The sequence below is a fragment of the Oreochromis niloticus genome, linkage group LG5, assembly GCF_001858045.2.
Source record: "Oreochromis niloticus isolate F11D_XX linkage group LG5, O_niloticus_UMD_NMBU, whole genome shotgun sequence".
NCBI classification, from domain to species: Eukaryota; Metazoa; Chordata; class Actinopteri; order Cichliformes; family Cichlidae; genus Oreochromis; species Oreochromis niloticus.
The window spans coordinates 6613997-6638956 of record NC_031970.2 but is presented as its reverse complement, the minus strand read 5'-3'; the positions used below and the strand labels follow the sequence as shown (position 1 = coordinate 6638956).

General features: G+C 40.5%; 2 protein-coding genes across 4 annotated transcripts; one reads left to right on the top strand and one right to left on the bottom strand.

The window, feature by feature from the left end:
• The first annotated feature begins 1863 nt into the window (after positions 1–1863).
• aurka (aurora kinase A) lies at positions 1864–9067 on the top strand. Of its 3 annotated transcripts, XR_001225234.3 has the most exons (11): positions 1866–2212; positions 2634–2699; positions 3990–4329; positions 4416–4458; positions 4559–4750; positions 6985–7123; positions 7316–7464; positions 7595–7769; positions 7856–8103; positions 8407–8505; positions 8870–9067. XR_001225234.3 is itself a non-coding variant. In XM_025907079.1 (10 exons), exons 2-10 carry the CDS (start codon positions 2637–2639, stop codon positions 8036–8038), a joined length of 1197 nt encoding a protein of 398 aa, XP_025762864.1. In that variant the 5' UTR covers positions 1864–2212; positions 2634–2636; the 3' UTR covers positions 8039–8361. The 3 variants fall into 3 exon arrangements, 2 of the variants coding, with proteins under 2 accessions (XP_025762864.1, XP_013132381.1); XM_025907079.1 differs by lacking the exons at positions 8407–8505; positions 8870–9067 and having other exon boundaries at positions 1864–2212; positions 3990–4121; positions 4209–4329; positions 7856–8361; XM_013276927.3 differs by lacking the exons at positions 8407–8505; positions 8870–9067 and having other exon boundaries at positions 7856–8361.
• A 955-nt stretch (positions 9068–10022) lies between these two features.
• On the bottom strand, positions 10023–14756 carry slc32a1 (solute carrier family 32 member 1). Its single transcript, XM_003454302.5, has 2 exons — positions 13788–14756; positions 10023–12624 (listed from the first exon to the last, which is right to left on the bottom strand). Exons 1-2 carry the CDS (start codon positions 14178–14180, stop codon positions 11437–11439), a joined length of 1581 nt encoding a protein of 526 aa, XP_003454350.1. The 5' UTR covers positions 14181–14756; the 3' UTR covers positions 10023–11436.
• Between the last annotated feature and the right edge of the window lie 10204 nt (positions 14757–24960).

The following is a 24960-nucleotide window of genomic DNA, read 5'->3' as shown; positions in this document are numbered from 1 at the left end:
TTATTTAAAATGTTTGTGGAAGAGGAAATGATTCATATTTTATATATTTTGGGTGACATATTTATACAGGATTTTTGACATTATAAAAATGCAGAACCCCAAGTCAGACTCATTTATTTTGAACCAGTGTATGAGCAGCTCTGTTACATATCTGGTATGAAAAAGTACACAATAATAAAAAAGCAAATACAGTTCAAAGAAGCATGGGCCTTATGGTAAAGGCCGGCTCAATTTTTTTGATCGATAGATTTTTACATATTATTTTCCAGTATACATTGTTTTCTTGTTGTTGTTCTCCCTTTATAATTTATTACTTTTTATTCTAATTAAGCATATAAATACATAAATAGCATATAAACAGCTCTTCAGTTAAATTTGGAATAAACATAGATAGTTTATTCTCAGTTTTGTCCTTACAAAAGGTGATGCACACCCAAAATGGCATCACCACTGCAGGTGCATGGTGCACTTTGGCGTCACTTTGGCTTGTCTTGCAGACCTGATTACTGCAATAAATCCTATTTAACTTGGGCTGACCTAACTTCACACCCACCACATCTGCATGCCCCTGCTCTTTTATTTACAGATACTTCCAGGGACATGGTGAGATTTCTTTCAATACATTTTCTGGCCAGTTAGCTCCTATTGGTTAGATAGTTAATAGTCACTGAAGTGCAACAGTGATACTGAAGAATGTAAGCTGCCCTTGCACAACCAGTTGCATGAAGAAAATAAAATTCTCATAATCTCTTTGAAAACAGAGAAAATGTCCTTATCGTCTGTGTTTGAGTCATTAGCACAATTCAATAAAACACCACAAATGGGAAAGAAGTTCTTTTTTTAATCCACAAAAATCACAACAGTATCCTATGATTATTCTGAATCTCTTGGAAGCCTGTTTTGTTGGATATATCTGACCCTACTGTACTGATAAAACTGGATTTATCACCACGTAATTAGATTAATTACCCACCAAGAGATGCCCAAAGATATCTTGCAAAAGGAAATCACTTTTCCTTAATTAATATTTACTTCTCCCTGGATGTAGTTTCTCGTATATTAATAATACACATCTTAGCAAAGGTTTGAAGACCATGTAATTAAAAAAATTCCACGTAGTTTTCTAATAAATCATTTGCTGCTTGGTTATATAAGCCTTTAGTTTGTGTAATAATTATCCGTGAGGGTGTCAGAAGTTGTTTTTCTTACATTTTCCAGCCAAAGTTTTAAAACTAGCAAAAACAAAAAGAAACATAAAATAAATAAAAGACTTTATATATAGTTTAGAGTAATTTAGACAACACAAACAAATAAAAGGAGGGCTCTAAACTCGCTTTATAATTTGCTGTTGATTATGAAAATTGCATTTTTTATTTACTTAAGCATTGCATTTATTCCTTATGTGTTGCTGATTTAACTATTTTCTTTTTAAAGAAAATCGTTCAATAACAATAATAATAATAATAATATAAAGACAAATAAATGCGTTTTGTAATTTCTGATCTACTGGGAATCAAAAATAATAAATTTAAAGAGATTTAAAAAGCGATATCATTGATAGTAATAAAAAGAAAGACAATACTATGAAACTATAAATAACTCTTGTTTTTCTGAGTTTATATTTGGGAAGAAACTTTTTTTTCAAGCAGCTGAAGTAATAATAAAGTCATTAAGTGTAATAGCATGTGGTGTGGAAGATTTCCTGTACTGACAGTGTCTGTGGACTGCCCCCTAGTGTTTTGGAAGATTCACTTCGACTTTAGTACGTCACGCTCCACCGGCCGCCGCGTGTAGCCTCAGCCAATGGAGAGTGAGTACTGAGCATTCCCTCAGCCAATAGCAGCCTGTGTTGTATTTAAAGGTTTTAAACCGAGGGCCGTTTGAAATTAAACAAGCAGTCTTCGGAGAGTTAGCCAATCTCAGTCAGTCTCTGTACTGCTACAGCTTTGTGCTTCGACTTTATTGTTTTATTAGCACTCATGTAGTATTTTTTAGACAAAAGAAGTGATACTAAGGTAGACTGGTCGATAAAGACTCGTCGTAACATCTCCGTGGATAGTCCTTATGTTTGTAGCGAGCCACAAACGCCAGCTGTGGTCTACTGGCCGACGTAGCTGTTAGCTAGCCTCCCTTGGAGCTGTTTTCGACCCGTTTATGTTCTAGAAAAATTATCGATTAGCGTTGAATCGGGTCATTGCAATAATATATTTAGGTAAGTGGTTTTATACAACTAGCTTGTTGAAAAAGTTGATGTTTTGGTGTGGATGCAAATTTAACTTTACCTGATCGGCAACAACGTGACGTTGATGGCTACTGTTAATCTTCCTGACAGAATAAACATTGTAAATTGTATATACGTGTTTAAACAGTTATCTCAGACACGAATACAAGAGCGTCTATATCCAAATAGGATTGTTGTTATTGGGTTTTGTTTTTTGTTTTAGTTAGAAGAAATGTCTGTGAAGGTTCTCGGTCATCCAGGTCATCGTAGTCTAAGGAGGTTGGAAGAGACTCTTAGCTAGAAGAAACGTGGCAGACTAAAGAGTTAAACAAACTGCATGTTTTTCTTCATTCCTATCATTTTTTTAACCCTTTCTTTGATTAAAACCTGTCTCCGTTTACTTCTTTATTAGATTATGGACTCTACTGCTATGCACAAGATGCCAAAAGGCACGAAACTTCAAAGGCCTGAAATTAAGGTAACTCATCATAAACCCGGAGCTGGTTGAAAATTTAATTAAATGTGTGTTTTTGTTTTTTAAATATCCTTGATTACTGTGTATGGCATTAGATTTGCGCTTCCAGGCATACCAGTGTCTTTTCTATATGGCTTATTAAGAAGATCTAGTGTATATAGAGACTCGGCATATGCATCACCAAAAATGGAGCTAAGAGAGAATTGACCCACAAAGTTGGATGGGTGAAAAGGACCATGGCCAAAACTAAGCACTTGTATGTGATCATAGGAGTACGATCCACTGATCCCAACTATGGATAGGATTTTAATTGAGGATGGGATTAAAACAGAATTGGTGTTTGTTAATTTAGATAACCTTGTCTTTTGAGGTAAAAGGTAAATGCTGTTGTTAAAACTTGTTTTTTTTTTTTTCAGATTAGGTAACTCACAAAGGTAAACAGATTTCAAGGTTTCAGATTTTTAGAGTTAATCATGCCTTGTTTTCATCCTGACTCCCAGCTGCAGCAGCCTTTTTTTCAGGTGACAGTCTGTCACTATTTCCCTGACTGCAACTGGTCCAAAACGCTGCAGCTTGACTTTTAACTGACATACGCAAGACAGACCACATGTCATTTTTAAGGCGTTGCATGCGTTTGCACCTTCTTGCCTCCATTTAACTTTGGGTACTTCCATCAGATCACTGAGATCTGCTTAGCAGGTTCTCCTAGATTAAAACAGAGCTGATCAGGTTTTTGCTCCTAAATTGTTGAACAAACTGCATCTGCACATCTGGACCCCTCCAGCATTAGACATTTTCAAAACCTGTTTTCATCCTTGGCTTTTAACTCTAATTGGATTACTTTTTCTCAATCCTGCTTTACTCATGTTCTCATTTTTTTTCTTTTTAAAATCTATTTTCTTTTTATTATTTATGTATTTTATCCATCCAGTTATACAGGATGGTAGCCAGCAGTTATTTTTTTAAATGAGCTTATAAATAAACTAAACTGACCATATTGACTACACCACAAAGGGCATTGTTAATCCTGATAATATGAGCAGAATTGGTGACCTTAAATTGGACGTTGGTGAGAGCATATGGTTGTCTCTGTCTCTGTTAGCCATGCGACACACCAGCGACCTGTCCAGGGTGTGCTCAGTGAGAGACTGGGTCGGATAGATGGTTAAGAAAATTAAGAAATCAATTTCAAATTACAATTATTTCAAGGTATATCTAATTTATGATACTTTCAAAAAATAAAAAGCTTGAAGCTTTTTTTTTATTATTGTTGTTTATCTTGTTTGTTTGCAGTCAACCAGTGATGGGCCCAAGCGGATTCCTGTATTGCAGCAGTCACAGCCCATTCAGAAGGCTGTAGTCACACCAACACCGCATCAGCGGGTTCTAGGTGTATCAAATGGACCTCAGCGCATTCAGAGGCCTGTGAGTCATCAGAAACCAGTGTCAAACCTGCCCGTTACTGTCAAGTCCACACACCCTGCTGATCAGAATGTGAACCCCGCTACTCAGAATGTAAATGCAGCAACACAGCTCAAACCCAGCACCCAGCAAAACCAGCCGAAAACGCAAGCTCCTAAACCAAACCTGACCAAACCCCAGTCGGAACCACAAAAGCCAGAGAAGCCACAGGGTAAGTGTAATACTAAACTGGGAAAACAATGGTGTTTGTGTCTGTGTTTTGGGTGCTAAAATGTATCCTCCTCTTTCTTTGTCCAGACAAACCTGCCAAGAACGATCATGCACAAACTTCTACATCAAAGTATGTTTAAGAGTGGTTCTTTGTCTCATCCATATACTTTTATGACAGGTTACAGTTTATGTCGCTCTTGCTGTAACCGTGTGCTGTTCTGCTCACACAGGACACGGTGGAGTCTGGAAAATTTTGACATTGGTCGTCCTTTGGGAAAGGGGAAGTTCGGGAATGTTTACCTGGCCAGGGAGCGACAGACTAAGTTCATCCTGGCCCTGAAGGTGCTCTTCAAAAAGCAACTGGAGAAGGCTGGGGTGGAGCACCAGCTGAGGAGAGAAGTGGAGATCCAGTCTCACCTCAGGTAACATCTGTCGAATTATATTTTACTGTTAATTGTAATTAACTGCTCCCCAGACTCACGTTTCTCAAACTGTGGTGAGTAGACCCACTGCAGGCAAACTACAGATAAGGGAAAAGAGGTGGGGTCAAACTGAAGTGACTGATTATTGTAGGGAAAATGAGTGAAAATGACTTTGATAGTCAGCACAACAGCATTATTCTACTGAAATTATTTTGGGTCCTTGTCTGATTTTTCAAAACGGTCTTGAGTAGGAGTGGGTTTAAAAAATCTATTTTCTGATTCAAAATTATTTTAATATGAATATTGTGATATTGATTCATTAAATCACACTTCCTGCACAGCTCTCTCTGTATACTTCAAGACCAGTTTACCATCAAAAATCTAAATTTTCGGCATTTTCTCCAGTTGTGTACAGCGTTGTTAGCCGCTGTTGTTTTGTTTGTTTTTTTCCCCAAAATTACCTCTGACAATATATTTCTGCTGTTCCTTACCGCAGAAATTTCAGCTTTTACAAATTCTGCCAAATTGCAAAGTTTTTATGTTGATTCAGGGTTTTCATGTTTTTAATGTACTGCGGATATTTTAATATTTGCAGTAGATCACATGTGAAAATGTCCGCTTGTGCTCTGTGCATGCTTTTACGCATGAATTAAGCAAAAGGGACTGCAATCGCCAGGAAGTCGTGTTTTTTCCTTTTTTTTTTTTTTCCCACTAAATGGAGACTTGCAGTTAACATCTAGTTCCAGCAATGGCTTTCTGCTATAAAAAGCCAGGCCAGGAAATTCTCCTTCATATTTTTCTGTTTTATATCATCGGCTACTTTGACACAAAGGCATCTGCTGTGAGGCTTGCACTTCTGATGAAGTCTCACAGGTGTCAGCTTTGTTTTTGTACCTAGATAATTTATACTGAGTTTGTAATTGCAGAGATATTGTCAAGTAATTTGAAATGAAATATTTTTAATTTACATTTTTTAGAGGGTTCTTTTGACAGTACGTATCAAAGATAAATGATCATAATTATATTTCTGACGGAGTCTAAATTGAATTGAATAGAGTGGAGTTGGAACCTTGTGAATCAGAATAGAATCAGTTGTAGAAGTTGGTGACGATACCCAGTCCTGATCTTGAGTCTCATATAAATGGTTTAAAACACAGTCATAGATTCCAGGTCAGAAAAATTAAGCAGATGTAGAAGTACCTAAAAACCCTGCACTCCTGAAGGCCAGCAGACTGTGATGGATGTGGTTGCAAAAAGTCCTTTAGAAGTCTATGGAAAAACAGCTTTCTGACTCCAACTCTTTAAATGCTGCTCCTGAGTTTGTGCACGGGCTCAGGCACTCGTTTTGGGTCATAAAGAATAAAGTCTGTTTGTTTTTTAAGTCTAGGCCACATGTTCCAAAATGGAAGATTATCTGTGGCTTGTGCTCATTGGTTATAGTGGAAGGTGGATATAACTGCATTGAATTAGTTTTATCTATGTGTACCTAATAAACTGAAGCAGTGGAAAATGATTGAAAGCAAATCCCCCCCCCCCCGTAATTGTAATGACTGTAAAATGTGTCTGTGGGGTTCTTGCTTAAAAATTCAGAACTTTCAATGTTGGGAAAATAAAGTATTGAATGGGTCCGTCGCTTTAATGTGGCTCATCACATTGCAAACAAACAGACACTTATGAAAGTGTGTAAATGTGGTTTGTGTTCTGTTTGGCTGTGTTGGTATGCTCCTGCAGCACGGCTGGGAAGACCTGTGTTAGTATGACGATAACTTATCTTTTTGATTATTATATATTTTTTATTTATTTTAATCTGTGGAAATCGGACTCCTCTTCATGTCACTGTCAGACAAATGTTCAGATGCTGTGGGGGTTTCTTCATGTTTATCTAAATGTTAACACTGTAGATCAGTCAGGTTTAAAACCTTTTCCCTCAGAGTGATTGGATTTTGCTTCAGATATTGAGAACATCACAGGCACGCTATGGTTTCTGGATCTGACCAAATCTGATCATCAGACGGCGAGTGTGAGACGCTCTGTGGACTTCCATATGCCTAACTTTTTTAATATGACCACATGGATTCATTTGCAGAAAAATGGCACTAAAATATGCCAACTACACATTCCCTTCAGTAAAATTACCCCCTACCATAGTAATGAATAGCAGTTTAGTTTGGGGAGTCTATACATATTGGAAATGATGATTGTCAAAATATCTAATGGTCCTGATTTTCCTACAGGCATCCGAACATCCTGCGACTCTATGGCTACTTTCACGATGCCTCTCGTGTGTACCTCATTCTGGAGTTTGCACCCAGGGGAGAGCTGTACAGCGAGCTCCAGCGCTGTGGACATTTTCCCGAGGACAGAAGCGCCACGGTAAGCGTGCAGTTAAGACCTTTTCGTCACTCTTGTTGTTCTATAATCCAAAGGAGCTTCCCCAGTTTTACAGAGTGAAAATAACCTTTTATTCGTAGTCCTGTTTCTGGTATGTTGAATGTTCACTAAAAGCATCTCTTCTGTGATGCATGTTGTATGCTTAATATTTGTGTGCCCAATGTGTTGTTCTAGTACATCATGGAGTTAGCGGATGCCCTCAACTATTGCCACACCAAAAAGGTGATCCACAGGGACATCAAACCAGAGAACCTGTTACTGGGGGGCAATGGGGAGCTCAAGATCGCGGATTTCGGCTGGTCTGTTCACACCCCGTCCTCCAGGTATATTCATGCAACTTTTTCGCTTTTAATCACGTTTAAGTTGAAGGTGAAACTATGGTAATGATTTAGCCTACACAGGTAAGAAATTGTGGATCATTAAAGAGACGCAAACATTTTTTTCTTTCTTCAGGAGGTCCACTCTGTGTGGGACACTGGACTACTTGCCTCCAGAGATGATTGAGGGGAAAACTCATGACGAGAAAGTGGACCTGTGGAGTCTCGGGGTCCTTTGCTACGAGTTCCTGGTTGGAAAACCCCCATTTGAAGCAAAAACCCATGAGGAGACCTACCGCAGGATTTCAAGGGTATGACACCACCACAGTACAGAACTGCTCTACTGCTTCTCTCAAAAGTTAAATATTTATTCCCATTTTCTGTCTTTGACCTTCAGGTGGAGTACTCTTACCCACCACAGTCCAGTATCAGTGCTGGAGCTAAAGACTTGGTTGCCAGGCTGCTGAAGCACAACCCTATGCACAGACTGCCCATCCAGGGAGTCCTGTCCCACCCCTGGGTGGTCGAGTACTCAACCAAGAAGCCAACAACCTCGAACAGTGAAGAGCCCAGCCAGTGACTGGTCTATGTACAACTGCACGTCTGACGGAGACTGTACAAGATAAACATGAGGGTGTAGCTGACGTATGAAAATCTGCTTCTATCTCTGACTTTAAAACCACTTCGTGGAACAGTATTTTGGTCTGCAAATATCTTGAGCCACTTAGTTATATTTGTTATCTTTTTTAAACTTAATGTTTTCTGTCTTACCTGAACTTTCTTTCTGTGGCATTCTGTTGCCTGTAAATATTTTACTGTCTGCAGAATTATGAGAGTTTTACTGAGCTTTTCTAAAATGTCGTTACTTGAAATTGAAAAATAAATTATCATCAAAGAATCTCACTCTGGAATTTGTCCAGTGTGTATTTAACAGTTTTTGTGTTTCAGGCTCAGTTATTTTACTCGGTAACCCGTCTTCGCACTGACGTTTGAGTGAGGCGCTCTCATCGACTTCATACACCTCTAGCTGTGTCCAGGCAGCACAGGGTTAGTGGAGGGTTATGTGGAGAAGAATTTGGCATTTATGAAAAGTTCCTGTTTCATTTATTTGTGATGCAAGTGTGACTTCTGGGTTTTTGAAAAGGTGGCTGGATTGGTTAGATATTTGTTTTGAAGGAGTGTGTGTAAGTCCTAAATAAGTGGAATTGACTTTAATTTCAATAAGTCGGAGATTAAAACTGCATGTGCCAAATATGAAAATGTGTTAAAGGTTTGCTGACCTTTCTTGACCATGACGTTTTGTTCTTTGCTGTTGTGAAATTCACACTTTTATTTAGGATTCTCTGACATGGTCTGTAGAGCTTTTCTACTCAATAAGCAACCAACTTTTTACTGCATGCCACCTTCACAGTGTGCCTGCAAGCAATTTGGAATTCAGTTATACTTCTGGCCAAAGACCATCTGACAAGCGTAACGCAAGAGCCCGGGATTGAACCACTGAATCTGTAGATGGTTTGCCTCCTGAGCCACAGCCATGGATGGAGTGCCTCAGCATGGTTATACAGCTTATTTCAAAGATGTATTTAATAAAGCATCAAGAACAACTGTGTCCTGCGGTCTTGTAATGTTTATAGTAGAAATAATGTAGTTTTGTCCCGGAATGGTCACGAAAGAACTCGTGCTATTGTGAAAAGATTTTAAGCAATAGCGTCAATAAGTCTCTCTCTCTGCTTCCAGCTAGTATTTGCAGTTTGTGTCCACTAGGGGGCTCCCCTGCCATGTGTCACTGAGATCATCACGGAACGACTAGGCTCATTTTTAATAACAAAATTCGTTGTTTTCGTTAATATTTTCAACCCATACATTCCGTAAATTCTGGTTCTATATTGTCATGCTCTCTTGAGTGGCTCACTTAAAATACCGATGCGTGATGGAGATTTGTTTGTTTTCTATTGCACGTTGAAACCAAACTAAAGCGTTTTTTTTTTTTTTTTTTTTTTTCTTCATTTTTGTTTTGGTCTGCAGTCAAATCTGTGAAGCATTTCCACCTTTTGAGAGCCGTAAATCACATTTAAGCTAGTGAGCTTTGTAAAACCTGTTTTCAGTAACCCCGCCTTTAAATGCGCACTCATTTTGGTGGGTTCCGCGCTATAAGGAAAATCCATACCTGACTGACTAGTATGGCGCACTTGGTAAAGCTGAAACTTGACAGCTTGAGAGGAGGCGGGATAAAATCAACAGAGTGGATGAACAGGTCGGCCATGAGGCCCTGATACGTGCCTGCAGCAGAAAATCTGTCGACATTTTATGTGAACACGCAGGAATGTGAGGCCTGGTGGAAAACGTGCGCGCTCTGGATGTCTCTGCAGACTCAGGTCTATGACCGGTGTAGCTGAAACGGTAATCGGATTGTGTAGTAGTAATAGTATGACCACATACTCTCCTCTCTCACTCAGTCGCACACACATTATATGGTTATTTTTTCTAAGTCACGGGCCTGCGCAGTCTTTACTCTGCGCGTTTAACCTCAGTTTGAATTTAACAAATATGAATGCGACTAACCATCGTTTTCTATCTTTTATTATAGAGAAAAAAATACATGTTCTGACCGATTCTCGTTTTACATAAAACCACACACATTTTTACAATATAATTTCACTTATTTCTTTATTCTTTAATATTAATTTTCACGATATATGATAACGACTTTGAGATATACATTCCATCTTTTTGAAACCACAATAACACACTACACATACGGTTTTATAACATTTCCACAGGACCCATTGGATTGCACAGAATGAAAAATGTCTGTATGCACATTTTCCTCTTTAACGATCTCTCTCTTTTAGATTTTCAGACACCGAATTTTTTTTCGAGACAGGAGATTTTCAAAATTAATTAGAAATAAAAAACGAACAGGCCGCGTGTATGTGCGTGTTTTCGTTCTATTTCTTATGTGTGTGCATTATTTCATTTAATGTTCCCCGTGTTGCTGAGATCTGTGGGGCTGGACGTTATTGCCGATTGAAAAGTGAATTAAAGTAAATATTGAAGAAAAAAAAAAGCAGGCCTATCAACAAAGCGTTACTATTACACGAGGATGAACCGAAATTTAAAGGATTATTAAATTTCCACTTCCCAATTTCAATGTATTTGTGTCTAAAATATCATACATTCAATGCATAGTTTGTTTAGCTGCTGTGTACTCTCTGATATTTTGCATTGCCAGAATATTAAATAACCGGGGAAATTCAATTTTTGCGTATTTCTCTGGAAACTTCACAATTATTTTTTATCATCTTTACGCCGTCGTGGGTTTCTATCGGTTATTGCCGTTGTCTTATTTTATCTTTTAGATCCACAGGCGTTCGATTTTGGGTTTAACACCACACTCAAAGCCCGCAGTCAAATTGCAAATCACCTAAAAGAAACGAAGTGGTGTTGCGTGTGCGCGCGTGTGTGTTTTAATCCCTTTAAAACATCTTAAACATCATTAAATCACAACAAGTCCGTCCATCACAAACTCGAGCGTTACATGAAGTGAAGTCTCGTGTGGGGAAGCACCACAAGAGCGACGAAAAGGCGAACTGCCCTTTTTGCAATTTTGTTTTAAGGTCGATATTGTAAACGTTCACTCCACTGGAAAATATGTATATGTACTCTTGTTGGCATATTTATACAACATGTATTGTCCGTAGGCTAAAGTGTGTTGTGAATGCATTAGATTACCTCACTGCCACCAACTGTGTGTGTGTGTGTGTGTGTGTGTGTGTGTGTGTGTGTGTGTAGACTGATGCAAGCACTGTATGAGTGCGAAAATGTCCGCGTGTGCTCTGTGCGCGCTTTTACGCATGAATTAAGCAGAAGGGACTGCGCTCGTCTGGAAGTCGTGTGTTTTTTAAATTTTATTTTATTTTATTTTTTTCACTAAATGGAGACTTGCAGTTAACATCTAGTTCCAGCAATGGCTTGCATCTATTCTTCTATGTTATATTTAAAAGCCTCTATGAGCCCCTCCATTGAGTGGATGAAACCAGATATGCTGCATATACCTCCTATTACAAAGATGGCGACATCAAAGAAAACCTGGTGCCATAGCAGCTTTCTCCATAAAAGCTTGAGGTGGAAGAGACTGGGAAGCAGAAAGCAAAGGCCTGCGCCCGTCAGGCTGCCGGTGAGGCCCATAAGGAGGGCGAAATGTGGCACATAGATCGCCATGAGCAGGGTGAACACAACAAGGCTACATCGGAGAGTGAGTCCCCAGGACTTTAGGCGTCCATCGCCTCCGTAGCAATCTGGAAAGTAGGCGCGTCCCCCTTCGTTGAAAAATGTTTTCTCTAATACCTCGACAGCAGCGAAAAACGGCAGCGGATACGACAGCAAAGCTTTGGACACGAGGAAGAGGTTGACGACAGCTCGGATGGTTGGGGGCAGGTTGTCTGTGATGACCTCCTTGGTTTCATCAGCCCAGGTCAGGTAGGCCACCAGGGCGAATAGACCCTTGAGGATGCAGGCAGCGATGTGAGTCCAGTTCATCATGCAGTGAAACTCGCTCGGTTTCTGCATGTTCCCCTCCAGAGACGGCAGGAAGATCTGCGAGGTGTAGCTGAACACAATAATCCCAATGGAAATGGGGAATTTCTTGACATCGATGTAAAACTTCACCTTGTCCCAGGCCCAGTCCCTCGCTCTGGAGAGGCAGTACGCTATAACGAGGATGTTAATGACAAAGTGGGCTAACGTGCAAAGCAAGCTGAACTTGGAGACGGCTTTCAGGTTCTTGAGGAAGGCGCAGGGGAGAAGAGCAGCGGTGGCGATGATGGCCCAGGACTTCTGGGAAATTGGCATGTTGGGGAAGCTGTTGTACATGAGATTACCGCTGACCACCACGTACAGGATGCAAGTCATCACTAGCTCTATGATTTGGGCTACATTCACGATATGGCCACCTAGAGACGGGAATCTGGGCGCGCAGCAAGCGTTGGCAATGTCCACATAAGAATCCCTCACACGGACGAGCTGTCCGTCTTCGTCCTCCTCGTACAGGCAGGCAATGAGGATTTTCCCCGTGTAGCAGCACACCACAGCGGCGAAAATAATGAGAAAGAGTCCGAGGTATCCTCCGTGTAGGATGGCGTAGGGCAGGCCCAGAACGAACATCCCCTACAAACACAAACAAATAAAGCATCGCTAATATTAGGCTGTGCGCTTTAAGCTGTTCAATGAAAAGTATTAATTTAATCATTAATTATTTTCTTATCATAGTATTTTTTTTTATTCATGTAACTAGATGATGTTTTAATGTGTGCTTTGAGGCTGCTCTGCCCGACCCTTCAGTGAATCGCACTCCCCTATTCATGTTGTGGGTTTTCCACTTGGCTTTGAGCGCGTCTGCCCGCTTCTGACGTCATCACGAGCTGGCGGAGACACACTCTGACGTCAGGGTGACTGCCGTGACCACAGCCCCGATAAAGCATAAAAAGGATTGCGTCTAGAGGGATTTTTGTCGCATAGCCTCCACACACGCGCGCGCGCGCACGCGTACACACAGGCTCTCTCGAGTAAATCCTCCACTTTTAAGTGGTGATTTTTTTTCCCCACATGAACAGAGAAAATAAAAATAAATACTTTTTCGAAAAACAGCTCTTTGCACACACTGCTCTCTGTAATTTGAAATTTCATATTTTTCAGCCGCGTCTTTATGTTTTTAGTCCAAAATGTCACTTATTGGACTTTATCATAAAACCAATTTTCCTGCATAACTTTAGTGTTATTCTTACAAATTTAGCTGGATTTAGATTTTAATATAAACAAAATTATAAAACATTTTTAAAATGCAGGTTTTGGTTTTCTTTTTATTCTAGAGTCTACACAAAAATTCCTCCATCCACTTATTTATCCCCACGCGGAGTATTGTGAGAGCATTTATCAGGGACGTGCATCAGCGACACAGCACATTACTCCAGACAAAGAATGTGCGTGTCGAGAAAAGGAGGGGGCCCAGGACATCAACTATCCCCCCCTTTATAGCGCATAAACGTCTAAAAAATCTCTGCACTGTTCTGATCAGGGATCATGAGAACACACTTAAAAGGTTTCAAGAAAGCGGATATTTGCCAGGCTTTAATTTAAAAACCAGCCACTTGACAAAGTTGCTTCAAAGGGAAAAGCCTGATGATTTTTTTTCTTTGTGTATAATTATTTCGATGACGCTTTTATGTGTTCGTATATATTTATTTATCTCGAATTTCTCGGATGCTTCGGAAGCGACTCAGCCATTTGGTACCCATAACCACCTTTTTACAATCCGTGGAGTGCGTCTTTACCTGGATTGCGTTCGTGACGTTCCAGCCCGCCTCCCAAGCGGTGATTTTTGGTCTGACTTCAGTCAACTCGTTCGTCGGACCTCCGTCCTTTGAGGCAGAGTGCGGTGGACCGGTGCCGTCCCTCTGGTAGTGGCTGTCCCCCTCCAGTGCGCCTCCATCTCCGCTCCCCTCTCCCCCCATTTCATCGGATGTTAAAATGTCCATCTGCATGCCTTGCCGGTGGTCGTAGTCCAGGTCATCACAGGCGGCGAAACCCAGAGCCTCTTCGTCGGTGGCGGCCTGAAACCCCATCCTGGCGAACATCCCGCTCACCTTTGCCTGGGATTTGTTGGACACAGCCGTGGCTGCATTTGTCAGTTTATTGGAAAGCTTGCTTCTGATTAACGTCGCCATTTTTCGAACCTCTCCCGACTCCGAACTGTCTGCAGCTTAATTAGTTTTTGTCTCCTCCAGTCAGTAAAAAAAATGAGGCTACTTTGGATTGCAGCTCTTGATTCTCTGCATTAGATAAAGCCACGAGGGAAAGCGCAAATGTTGGTTGAAGACACCGTCGGTTTTCAGTTGCTATCTCCACTTTTTACTCACTGCTCGTCTGCAGCTTGTCGTTATCCCCAGGTTCATGTCACCTTCAGACGTCGCTGCTCCGTTTCTGCATCTTGGCTATGCGCTCTGATGCTCGACGCGTAGCGCACCTACTCAGTCTCTGAGGCAGTTCAGCGGCGTGCGCAAAAGCTTTACGCACGACAAAAGGGGAGCCACAGGTTCTTGCAGGCCTGTAAGATCGCTTTCTTTGGGGTTATAAAGTGGCAGGCAGCGCTTCTAGGAGTTGTTTCTCGTCTTTCAGGTGCCTTTACTGATGCCAATGCGGTACCGTGGAGCCCGGGGGGGAGGCAGGGAGGAGACACGTGTCCTCATCAGCCTGCCAATGCAAAGCACGTCTCCAGCCCTCCCAGTGCCCCACCAGGAGAAAACGGGAGAGATTTGCTGCATTTCTAGGGGAGGTGCTTGCAGTACCCCCACCACCCCCAACCTATAATCTATAATACCTCATCCCAACAACCAATTGCATTCCGGGGGCCTCAAACCTTGCATAACTTTACCCATATAAAAGGAAGCTGAAATTTGACGAAACCCCAAGCTCTCCGGACCAGATTAAATAATGTAGGAATAAAAGGTGTAATTGTTTCTTCTTTTATCAAATGTTACGCCATCCATTTCTTTTTAAGGAGAGGAGGACGCGGAACAGCGTAATAGTTACCTTAATTGTTTCTGGGATTACCTGGATCGGGGTTTTAAACATCGCTTTGGGGTTGGTTGATTGATTGATCAGGGGATATGATCTCGCGCGTTTTGTCTTTGCTAAACGGTGGTAAGACGTAGAATTTGAGCTTGTGTTTGAAACCCGCAGCTCATTTAGTGGCTCTATTGCAAGCTGAAGCCTTCATTCAGCATGCTCATTCATTCACTCATTCATGATTTTGCATCTGTGATGTGACAGTCTGACCTGTGGCGATGCTCCCTTTAAGAAAACTATATTTCCTCGCTGCGAGATTTATTCATTAAGAAAAGAAAATACGTAGTTTGAACAGGAAAACTTGACAGGGGATGAGTGATATGTCAGCCTAAATTAAAGCCAGATAATTGGGTCTGATTATTCATTTGGGTGCCAACAAACTATCCTCTAAACATACCGTAAGTAGAATTCCTAAATATCGTTATTTTAACTTTTCGCTGATCTGAGTTGTCTTTATCTTTACAAAAAAATGCTTGAAATCCTTCGGCTTTTATTTGTTTTTGTAAATGTAGGTTAAGTGAGGCGGTAACAAAGGCTCAAATTGCTGTAAACAGTTTGTTGACATTGCCTTGTCACTAGCACTTTGTGCAATGTGCTCACCATGTTCAGTGTTTCCTCGGGCTGCAGTATCAGAGTTCATCGCCGTAACACAAAGCCGGGGCCTTACTCGGTACGAGAAAAAAGAAAAAAGAAAAAAAGAAGAAGCCTGAACTAACAGACAGCGTGCTGTATTGCTGTCTGTGAGAGTTCCATTGGGAGAGCATTTACTTGGACCTGAGAATAAATAATGCGGCCTATTAAAAGCTTTCACACTGGGTTCTTCAATAGCTTGTAACCCGATACGACCAGAGATGCATCTCCCTAGAAATACAGCTGACTCGTCTCCAGTTGGCCATCATGCAGCAAACAGCAACCACAATACCACAACAAAGACTCTCACGGTGTTATTATTATTTTTTGCTCAAATTAGTGTGAGAGGTTAGTTGATTAATGAGAGATGTATCTGTATCAGACTGTTTTTTCAAATATTATTTAACACTCCATAACTATTTAAAGCCATTATATTAAACTATAATTAACCATTTTGCTTCACATAAAACGCGTCATGACAAACTCTTTGATATAAACCTTTTAGGAAAATAGCTAGAAAGATGTATTTTTCTTCCCTCTTTAGCTGAATTGAACGGTGTCAAGCCAAATCCACCCCGGAGCCAAACTGCATCACGACGATCACGCTGACTGGCTCAGACTGGAGTGCAGGCCTGAGCTCTATCGGGCCCGTGCATCAGCATTAAAAGCTTCAGCCCTTTGTAAATCATTGCGTTTGAATCAGAAAATACGAGGCAAACGCGCCTTTGTGTGCCTTTTTTCCTTTAAACTTCCAGCTGTGGGAACGAAAATGGCCGCGTTCCCTTGGCCTGAATGAAGGAGTTAATGACAGAGGCTGTTATCAGCGGGCTGCAGCCCTCCTCTGATCTGCGCTCCGCACTGTCTGATGGAGTGTGCTGCGAGATGAAAAGAGCAGCCGTGACACCACCAGCCAGCAGGTTACAGCAGACCTCCTCACGACCTGCTGTACACATAATAATAATAATAATAATAATAATAATAATAATAATAATAATAATAATAATAATAATTTGGATATTTGGTCTGACTTTGCAGTAGTTTGGTTTTATGGTCATGTGATAAGTCCCACACATGCATGGGGACGCAAAATCGTGCACAAGGATAACAAACAACTTTCAAACAAATAAGATCCCTTTTTCTGTCACATTGTTATTATTATTATTATTATTATTATTATTATTATTATTATTATTATTATTATTAATAAAATGATAAACTGGCAGCTTTAAGGGTTTCAAACCGCACTTCTCATACAGAGGTAACAATGCCAGTGTTGGTTGTGTTTGTATCCGAGCACGCTGTTGTGATATCCTTGCAAGAAAGTGATTTCCCCCCCAGTTTATCACCCATCCCGAGAGTCGTCAGAGGGTCAGGGTGCCACGTCCCAGGAGGATCCACATCTCTGTCGACACAGATATGACCGATCAAAGCTCTTTGTCCAGTTTGCGCTGCTTTTGTATGTTGACTCACATGTTCGAGTCATCTACGTTGCCATTCGGCCTTTTTTTGTGGTGGAAGAATCTACAGTTGCATCGTGATCTCAGTTTGTCCTCAGATTCATTTTATTTCAGTATTTCAGCCCACGCACCCCCACCGCACACACAGCTTTCCCTCCCTCCCATCTCTCTCCTCAGTATCTCAGCCCCCTCCCGGCTCTCCTTTTTTTTCTTTAAAATTTTCGCATTACACACATGGGTGAGCTGGCACAAGACCCCACCCACCCCACCCCTCCCCATTCCTCGATTCATAAAATAATTTTCGATTGCAGGAAACATTTTCTCTCAGAAAGATCATTCCGAGAACAAGGCCGAACAAATAAATAACCGGATAAACCGGGGCGACAGTTTGCTTTTGTTGGCCACCATAAGCCAGACTATTGGATCAAAAGGAAAATTATATATAATGTTAGGCTTCTGACGTCTTTACGCCGGTGCCGTGTCAAAGATTAACAGTGGTTTTATGTTACCATGGCATCACTGAATACAATTATAGTCAACTTTTGCTTTTGCAGCGTATGAAGCTCAGCCATGAATGTTTTCAATGAATTAATAGAAAGATATGGCACTGTGCCACTCTTTGTGTGTTTGTGTGTTTGACGCACGAACCAAGCTGAGCCGACACGAGACAGTGATGCCAACAAAACGCACACATGCGGCCGTATTAATGTGGGTTTTTTGGTTAAGATTTCTGGATCCTGTGCCATATTACCTTCAATTTAACCCACGACTGTCCGGCTGCTGCGTCTATCTGCCTGCCCAGCGAGGCAGAAAATACCACCCCAACACTCCCCAATTAATAAGGGACGGTGAAATGGCACTCTTCGCTCTCTGGGGATTAGAGCAGGGAAATTAGCCCACATCAGGCTAATCAGAGGACCTCAGAGTCCATTAACATTTGCATCACAATCACAGGTAGCGCTCTGCCTGTGCTATCGACTGGATTTTGTGTTGTCTGCTGTGAATCGTTTTGAAAGCAGAGAGAAAGGAGTATTTCTCTGTGCCACGTGAAATTCAGAGTTCAGCTCCACCACGCATCACTTTCAGTCGAGTGTTGTTGTTGTTGTTGTTGTTTTTTTTTAAATATTACTGCAGGAGTTCAGGGAACCTTATTATAAGTTATACCTGAAATCTAAACTGTAGATTAGGCCAGAAACAAGAGTGAGATTAACTTTATGGGTATTACCGCTTAAACCTCACATAACAAAAACGAAAAAGCAAAAAACACTTCAGTCAAACTGACACCAGCAGTCAGCACAGCTGAGAGTCCAGACAAGTGTCCCTCATAGTGGGCTACCGGTGCCTTCTGTAGAAGGAGGCCCTCATCAAAATGTATTCATATATGAATGCGTAATTTTGCCGTATCAGCCACGTCGTCTGTGCGTAATTTCCCCTTCGCAGTAGTTTAAACATTTTAATTACAAATCAAGCATTTAAAGCTTGTATAGATATGCAGAGTGGAGTTCACATTATCATATTTTTTCTGACCCCACACAATCACAGCCGCCGCCCACTTCCACGAAGAGTAATCCAGGTGGCCTGCAGTGGTAAACCACTAAGAGCCTTTTCATTACTCCTAATGTGCCTGTTTAATGGCTTATTATGGGCTCCCGTGAGACTTCCACATAGATGGGTTTGTATTAGTCCTGCTTGGTGGCTTCTGTGTCTGCACGAGAACAATGACAAATAGCAAGAGGAATTCTTCTACTCTATCTATCTATCTATCTATCTATCTATCTATCTATCTATCTATCTATCTATCTATCTATCTATCTATCTATCTATCTATCTATCTATCTATCTATCTATCTATCTATCTATCTATCTATCTATCTATCTATCTATCTATCTATCTATCTATCTATCTATCTATCATTAATATAAACTGTAAGCATTGGTGAGTGTACTCCTTCTCCTTCTGCTTGTGTATTTGATATAAAACGCTCCCCAGACGCCGTTTTGCTGTTAACCCACGGTGACTCCGCTCTCTCATTCACCCTCTGACGTCCCCCTTGCCGGATCGGCTCGGGTTCACTCTCCTGCTGCGACACATTAACATTGTAATTGCCTTTTTTTGAGCACAATAAACGGAGCCAGTCCGCGGGGACCTGCACGGCCCGGGGCTGGCACAAAGCTATACCATCGATTTTTCACACACTGCCAGCATACAAAAAAAAATAAAAAAAATCTCAGCCATCACCAGACGCAGTTCTGACCTGGGCATGCGTGTTTTTCTCTCGGCTCAAATGATGTAGGGTATCTGGTGTATATCTGACACTTGAGATCATGTATTTTGCCCTCGGGTAAAATACACGAGTAGTCTATTAACAGAGCTAATTATTATTTTAAAATGCTCCATTAATCAGTTAAAAATGATTCTAGCCGTTCATTTCCATTTTTGTCAGACATGATGTATGAAAGTGAATAGCACAGCAAGAAGCATAAATATCTATCTCACCTAATCTACTGAGATCCCCCAACACAGTAAGAAGTCCTATTCATGTGTGTTTGTTGTCTAACAGTGTGTGTGTGTGTGTGTGTGTGTGTGTGTGTGTGTGTGTGTGTGTGTGGTCTTGTCACCCAAAGTCAAGTCAATAAAGGAGCAGACCTCAGTGGCTGCTTAACGGATGTGTAACAGTTTTGTTCTCATTAAAGTTTTATGTCATGAAAGCATTGACATCTTGTCGCTCTCGCAGGGATTCCCACGCTTGAATCAGGCTGCACTTTGACTGAGAGAGCTGAAAGGCTCACACGTGTTTCATACTGAAGCACAACAGAGCCTGATAAGCTCAGTGCATGTCAAGCTTTCTGTTCATCTTTTAAAGCATGGATTTATCATGCACACTTATAATGTACATGGCTTCATGTAGCCACCTTATAGAAAAACAGGGTATCTGGTTTAAGAATCTCACCTTCTGATGTCAGAGATGGGATCTGGTGGCTTGGAGGGATACAGCTGGTGTCTGCTTGTCTTACTGGAGGGAAGATTCCCTCACAATCAAAAGTTACTCTAAATGATCATTTTTATCCCATGGTCTCTGTTTATATTAAAAAGGGGTCACTGAATGGTTTGATGAGTAAAAAATATGTGAATCATATCACCAGATCTCAACCCAGCTAAACAACTATTGATAAGCGTGTTAGTCGTCTCAACCATCATCATCAAAAGACCAAATCAGGGAACATCTGTAGTAAGATTGGTGTTCACTTCTTCCTTCGATTTGCAGAAACTTAAATAATTAAAGCTGTTCAGGTGGTTTACTGAGACACTTTATGTTGTCTTTTTGCTGAAATTGTCACATTATTATATAAACATACATTAAATATGAATTAGAGCATGGCTACCTTAGCATAAACACTATTTGAACACAATCTGAATGTCCAACCAACCCTCTAAACTTTTTTACTTAGTTATGTACTCAGTGAACTTTAGGTGTGAACCAATCTAAACAAATATTAGCATATAAAAATACAAATCATATCTGAGCAGGCTTTGGTAGTGTGCAGGTTCAACACTTTATATGGAGAAGAAAACAGAAATTAAATTCAATTTATTGGCTGGAGACAGTCTTTATTTTTTTATTAGAATTTTAAAACATACCTTCTTCCATAAATGATTACTCGCTATAACACAAATTCCTCCAAATAGCCAAATAGACAATACCCAAATGTTAAGGCATAGTTTATAGTCACTGCATTGGTTATTGTGTGTGGTGACTGTGTCATCACCACAGTCCCACAAAGGCCTGTTTATACCTGCCAATGCTACCCTCACCAACAGCAGCACACAGAAAAAGTGATGTCACTACTCCTGATGCTAGCCAGGCTTTGATTTGTTTCAGCTTGTAACCTGGCTAAGGTGGCTTAGGTGGGGCTGCTGGGCACAATTGTATAAAAAGTTTACTTCAATTTCAATTATATATAAGAACAGGAGTTCATATATTTCCAAATTATACAGAGGGAGATGCTGCAATGACATGAAAAGAAGAGACTTTCTAAAGAAACTGCAAAACCCCACACAAACAAACAAAAAACCCAAACCCTCACACTAGCACTGATGTGGACGTTCTGAGTGGCGACACCTATCATGTCACAGGACATCTCCGAGTTTTCTCTTGTAAGCCTCATCTTTAAAAGCTGTTAGCATCTCCCGCTGTATAATGTAAGAATCTCTAAGGTGTCACTGAAATGGCGGGAAAGTGCGACACAGTCGTGCCAGCAGCTGTGAAGTCACTTGTGACAGCATAGAGTACACGTTACTTTTAAACCAGCTGTAAATTAACAGATAGTTAGCTCATAGGTTCCCTTATCAGGAAGCTTTTGATAGTTTCTCTGATGTCAATATTTATGCTAAACTAAGCTAAGATATGCTAACTACAGATTCCTCTTTATCACACAGACAGCATCACCAGGTCACTTGTTTAACTGTGTGTACAGAAATAATAAGAGTACTTTTCAGATTTTGTTTCTTTATCAAAATATGTTACACACACAAAAAAGCACAAATAAGGTTGGAGCTGACAAATCCTTGTGACATCCGTCAGACAAAGACATTTTTTTTAGTCAGCAGATAATATTTCCTTCCCAATAAGGCTATTTTTTTATTAACATTATTTTAGTCAAACATTATCGCTAAAAAAGTTGTTGGACCCAGATGGACTCAAAATGTTTATTCAAGGTGTACTTTTAAAGCTTCAATCTGAATTTCACAACCCATATACCTTTTTCTTGTTCCATGACTATATTTGACTTCCTGAAACTTAGGTTTCTTTCTCCTTTTTTGTACCCTACCTTCCACCTTTTTCAGTTCTCAAGCCTCTCATTAGTACCCGGGGCTCTGCCCAGCTCAAGAGCTACCACCAGGCCTTTCACCAAACTGTAGTCTCAGGCAAAAAGCTAACTTTACTCCATCTGCCATTCAAGAAACACTGTCCATCTAACAGAGGATGTGATCTCTGTCAATAATTAATGTAACCATAGTTTATTCAGTATAGAAGCATCTTAAAATCAGCTAAGATTATACAGAAGAAAAACATAAATTGTAGGTTTTGTATCCATAAAAAAACAAAAAAAACAAAAAACAAAAAACCCCACTTGAATATTTTGTTTTTTCTTTTGTCCTAAGTTATTTGCATTTGCTAACCTTTATGTTTTTAAAAAAAATATGCCAAGTGCTTCTTCTGGTAGCGTAAATTGCTATATTTCTTTTAACAAGAGACTGGATCAAAAGATTAGATGAAACAAATTCAGGTGAGTGATACAGGGAATCCCTTATTTTAAATTAGCAGCGATGCTTTGTTTATTCTAATGCATCCCAGTGTTTTTATTAGCGTAACCCCTCCATTTCCTCTCCCATCCACTCTGAATGAGTCATTGAAATGCACATCTTGTTTGCAATTGACTACATTCACAACCTGCTGAAAGCTTTTTGTTCAGCCCCTGTGATGTCGGCAGGCCTTCAAACAGCTTTGATTTAATTGAAACTCGCCGTGCTCGTGGAGAGTGCTTGCAGTCTAATAGAGGCAACCGCTGGCCATGTTGCATACAGGTTTAGGAACAAAAACCATGTATGCTTTTGAAAATGGGTTTTTCCCCTCCGTGTCCTCCCCTCCCCCAGCAGTCGAACCGTGCAGCCACTCTGGGCTGTCATTAACTGCTATTGTCAGCAGCACAATCAAGTGCAGGAGCGAAAAAAAAAAAAAAATACTCCAGCACTTATCATGAGCTCAGCCACAGGAGTCACGCACATACAGGAACACACAAAAATGCACAACACACAGCAGGAGAATGGGTGTTACTATTGATTTCTGCGCTGATGTGCGAGACATCGCACAAATACTGAGGCCGGGATACAAAAGGTGTTTTGTCTTTCGAGAGCTATAATCGTTCTGCGACACCAGGCCAATGACTGATCTATGTTTAGACTTCAGGTCAGTAAAGCTGTGGGCTGCTTCAGTCTGATCTCAGCCACTTTCACCTTCTTATAGAGATAAGTGGCAGCTTAAATATTTTGGAAAAACAATCGCAAATCCAAGAAAGCTCCAAATAGCCCAGAGTTCAGACGGCTCTAAATTTAGTTTTCTACCCTTGGATCTGTATCCTGTCAGTGGGAGCGGCCATGCTTAATATGACCATCTGTGGATGGGAACACAACAGTCCCACCCCTCTGCTATTTAAACTTTCTGTTTGCAAAGGTCAGCCAATGAGGAGAAAGTTGGTTTAAGGTGGAGCTAAAGCATCTTGTTTCAAGCAGAGGATGAATTTCGGGCCTGCAGAAGATGAATAAGGATTGTTGTGAATTGTGAATTATGCTAAGCTACACAAGTCGAGTCTAGTAGGAATGAACATTTTTGATATGTTAAATATCTTCTAATTTTCAGTTGATGCCAACCTCGAATAATTCAGCAACATTTGCAAAAAAGTACAGTGCACAACTGTCTAATCTAACACTTGTTTAGTGTTTTTGTGGGATTTTCTGTCAGTAAGCAACTGAAATATATAAAATCAAAGGTTTGTTTATTCAAACAGGATACAAGCTGTCTCTGAGTCCTAAAAACTGGCTTCAAATCAAAGTTCTCAAAGTGAAAAAAATAAGCTATGATTGGGCAGGAATCAAAGATGATTCAGATAATCTGCTCTTCGTGACTGCTTGGGTGTCATCTGATCAGATTTTAAATGTGACAATGACCAAAGCAGTCAAGGCAGTGCAAAAATAACGTAAAAAACTTTCATTTATTGATTTAAACATCATTTAATGTAAGCAGCTGACTGAGAGTGCCATCAAAAGACTGTAAAAACGGTACCGATCCGCGAGTCACGCAAGTGTGTTTCTGTTATTCCCTCGAGTCCATCTTTCATTCACTTTCATCGACACACAGAGGTTAATCTCTCCAGTTGGTTTCTGCCTCACTTCTTCTATAGTGAGCTGCATCCCTGAGGGCGACTGCAGTAACACATCTCATACAAACCTGTCAATAAGCCCAACTTCTCCGACCCCGCTCCACGCTGACCCTCGGGCTCCTTCGTCCTGTGTCTCTACATTTCACCGCCGATTGCTTTTTGATCTCCGTCTTGTCCTGTTTGAGCAGAACATAAAGGAGCACATGCATGACTGCAGAGGGCAAATAGACACAGAACAAGCACACAATTTCACATATTATGGGCTTTTCAATACCTTAGAATGGTTCTCCAAAGGTTAAACAACCCCTTTGTGAGATATAATGTAAACCTTTGTATATTTAATATACAAATAACTTGATATATGTATGTAATGCTATCTTTTCTCTTGGTTGGTTTACATTCCCAAATTCATTAACCTTTGTGTTTTGACAGCAACACAAATCAGGTCCTGTCAGCAGTCTCTCTCCCTGCAGTCTGACCACCGCTTCTTGTTTTCATGTCAAGTGGACATTTTGTTCACGTCTAACAAACATGATGTCACGGTCCCAGGTTTTTGTTGTGTATGTTTTGCATCTAAACCCTTTAATGCCCAGTGTATCATATTTCAGATGTTTGAGTTTTTGAGAGCGCTACATCATCAGTGGGATTTTCCCCCCACCTGAAAAACATAAATAAATAGCACAATACATTTTAAAGCAACAAACTGTAAGCAAATGTAAGCAAATGTAAGCAAATCTGATACAAATTTAAAACAATGTATTCATATTAATATGCAAATATTTTGCAAATTGTCACTAGGTGTGAATGTGCGAGTGAATGTGAGTGTGAATGGTTGTCTGTCCCTGTGTGTTGG

Bases quoted from the DNA above. Each gene is read 5' to 3' on its own strand.
- aurka (XM_013276927.3), top strand. From the start codon at position 2,637: ATGGACTCTACTGCTATGCACAAGATGCCAAAAGGCACGAAACTTCAA. The intron at 4,330-4,415 runs GTAAGTGTAATA...TTCTTTGTCCAG, and splicing joins AAAGCCAGAGAAGCCACAGG to ACAAACCTGCCAAGAACGAT. The intron at 7,124-7,315 runs GTAAGCGTGCAG...GTGTTGTTCTAG, and splicing joins CCGAGGACAGAAGCGCCACG to TACATCATGGAGTTAGCGGA.
- slc32a1 (XM_003454302.5), bottom strand. From the start codon at position 14,180: ATGGCGACGTTAATCAGAAGCAAGCTTTCCAATAAACTGACAAATGCA. The intron at 12,625-13,787 runs GTAAAGACGCAC...TTGTGTTTGTAG, and splicing joins ACGTCACGAACGCAATCCAG to GGGATGTTCGTTCTGGGCCT.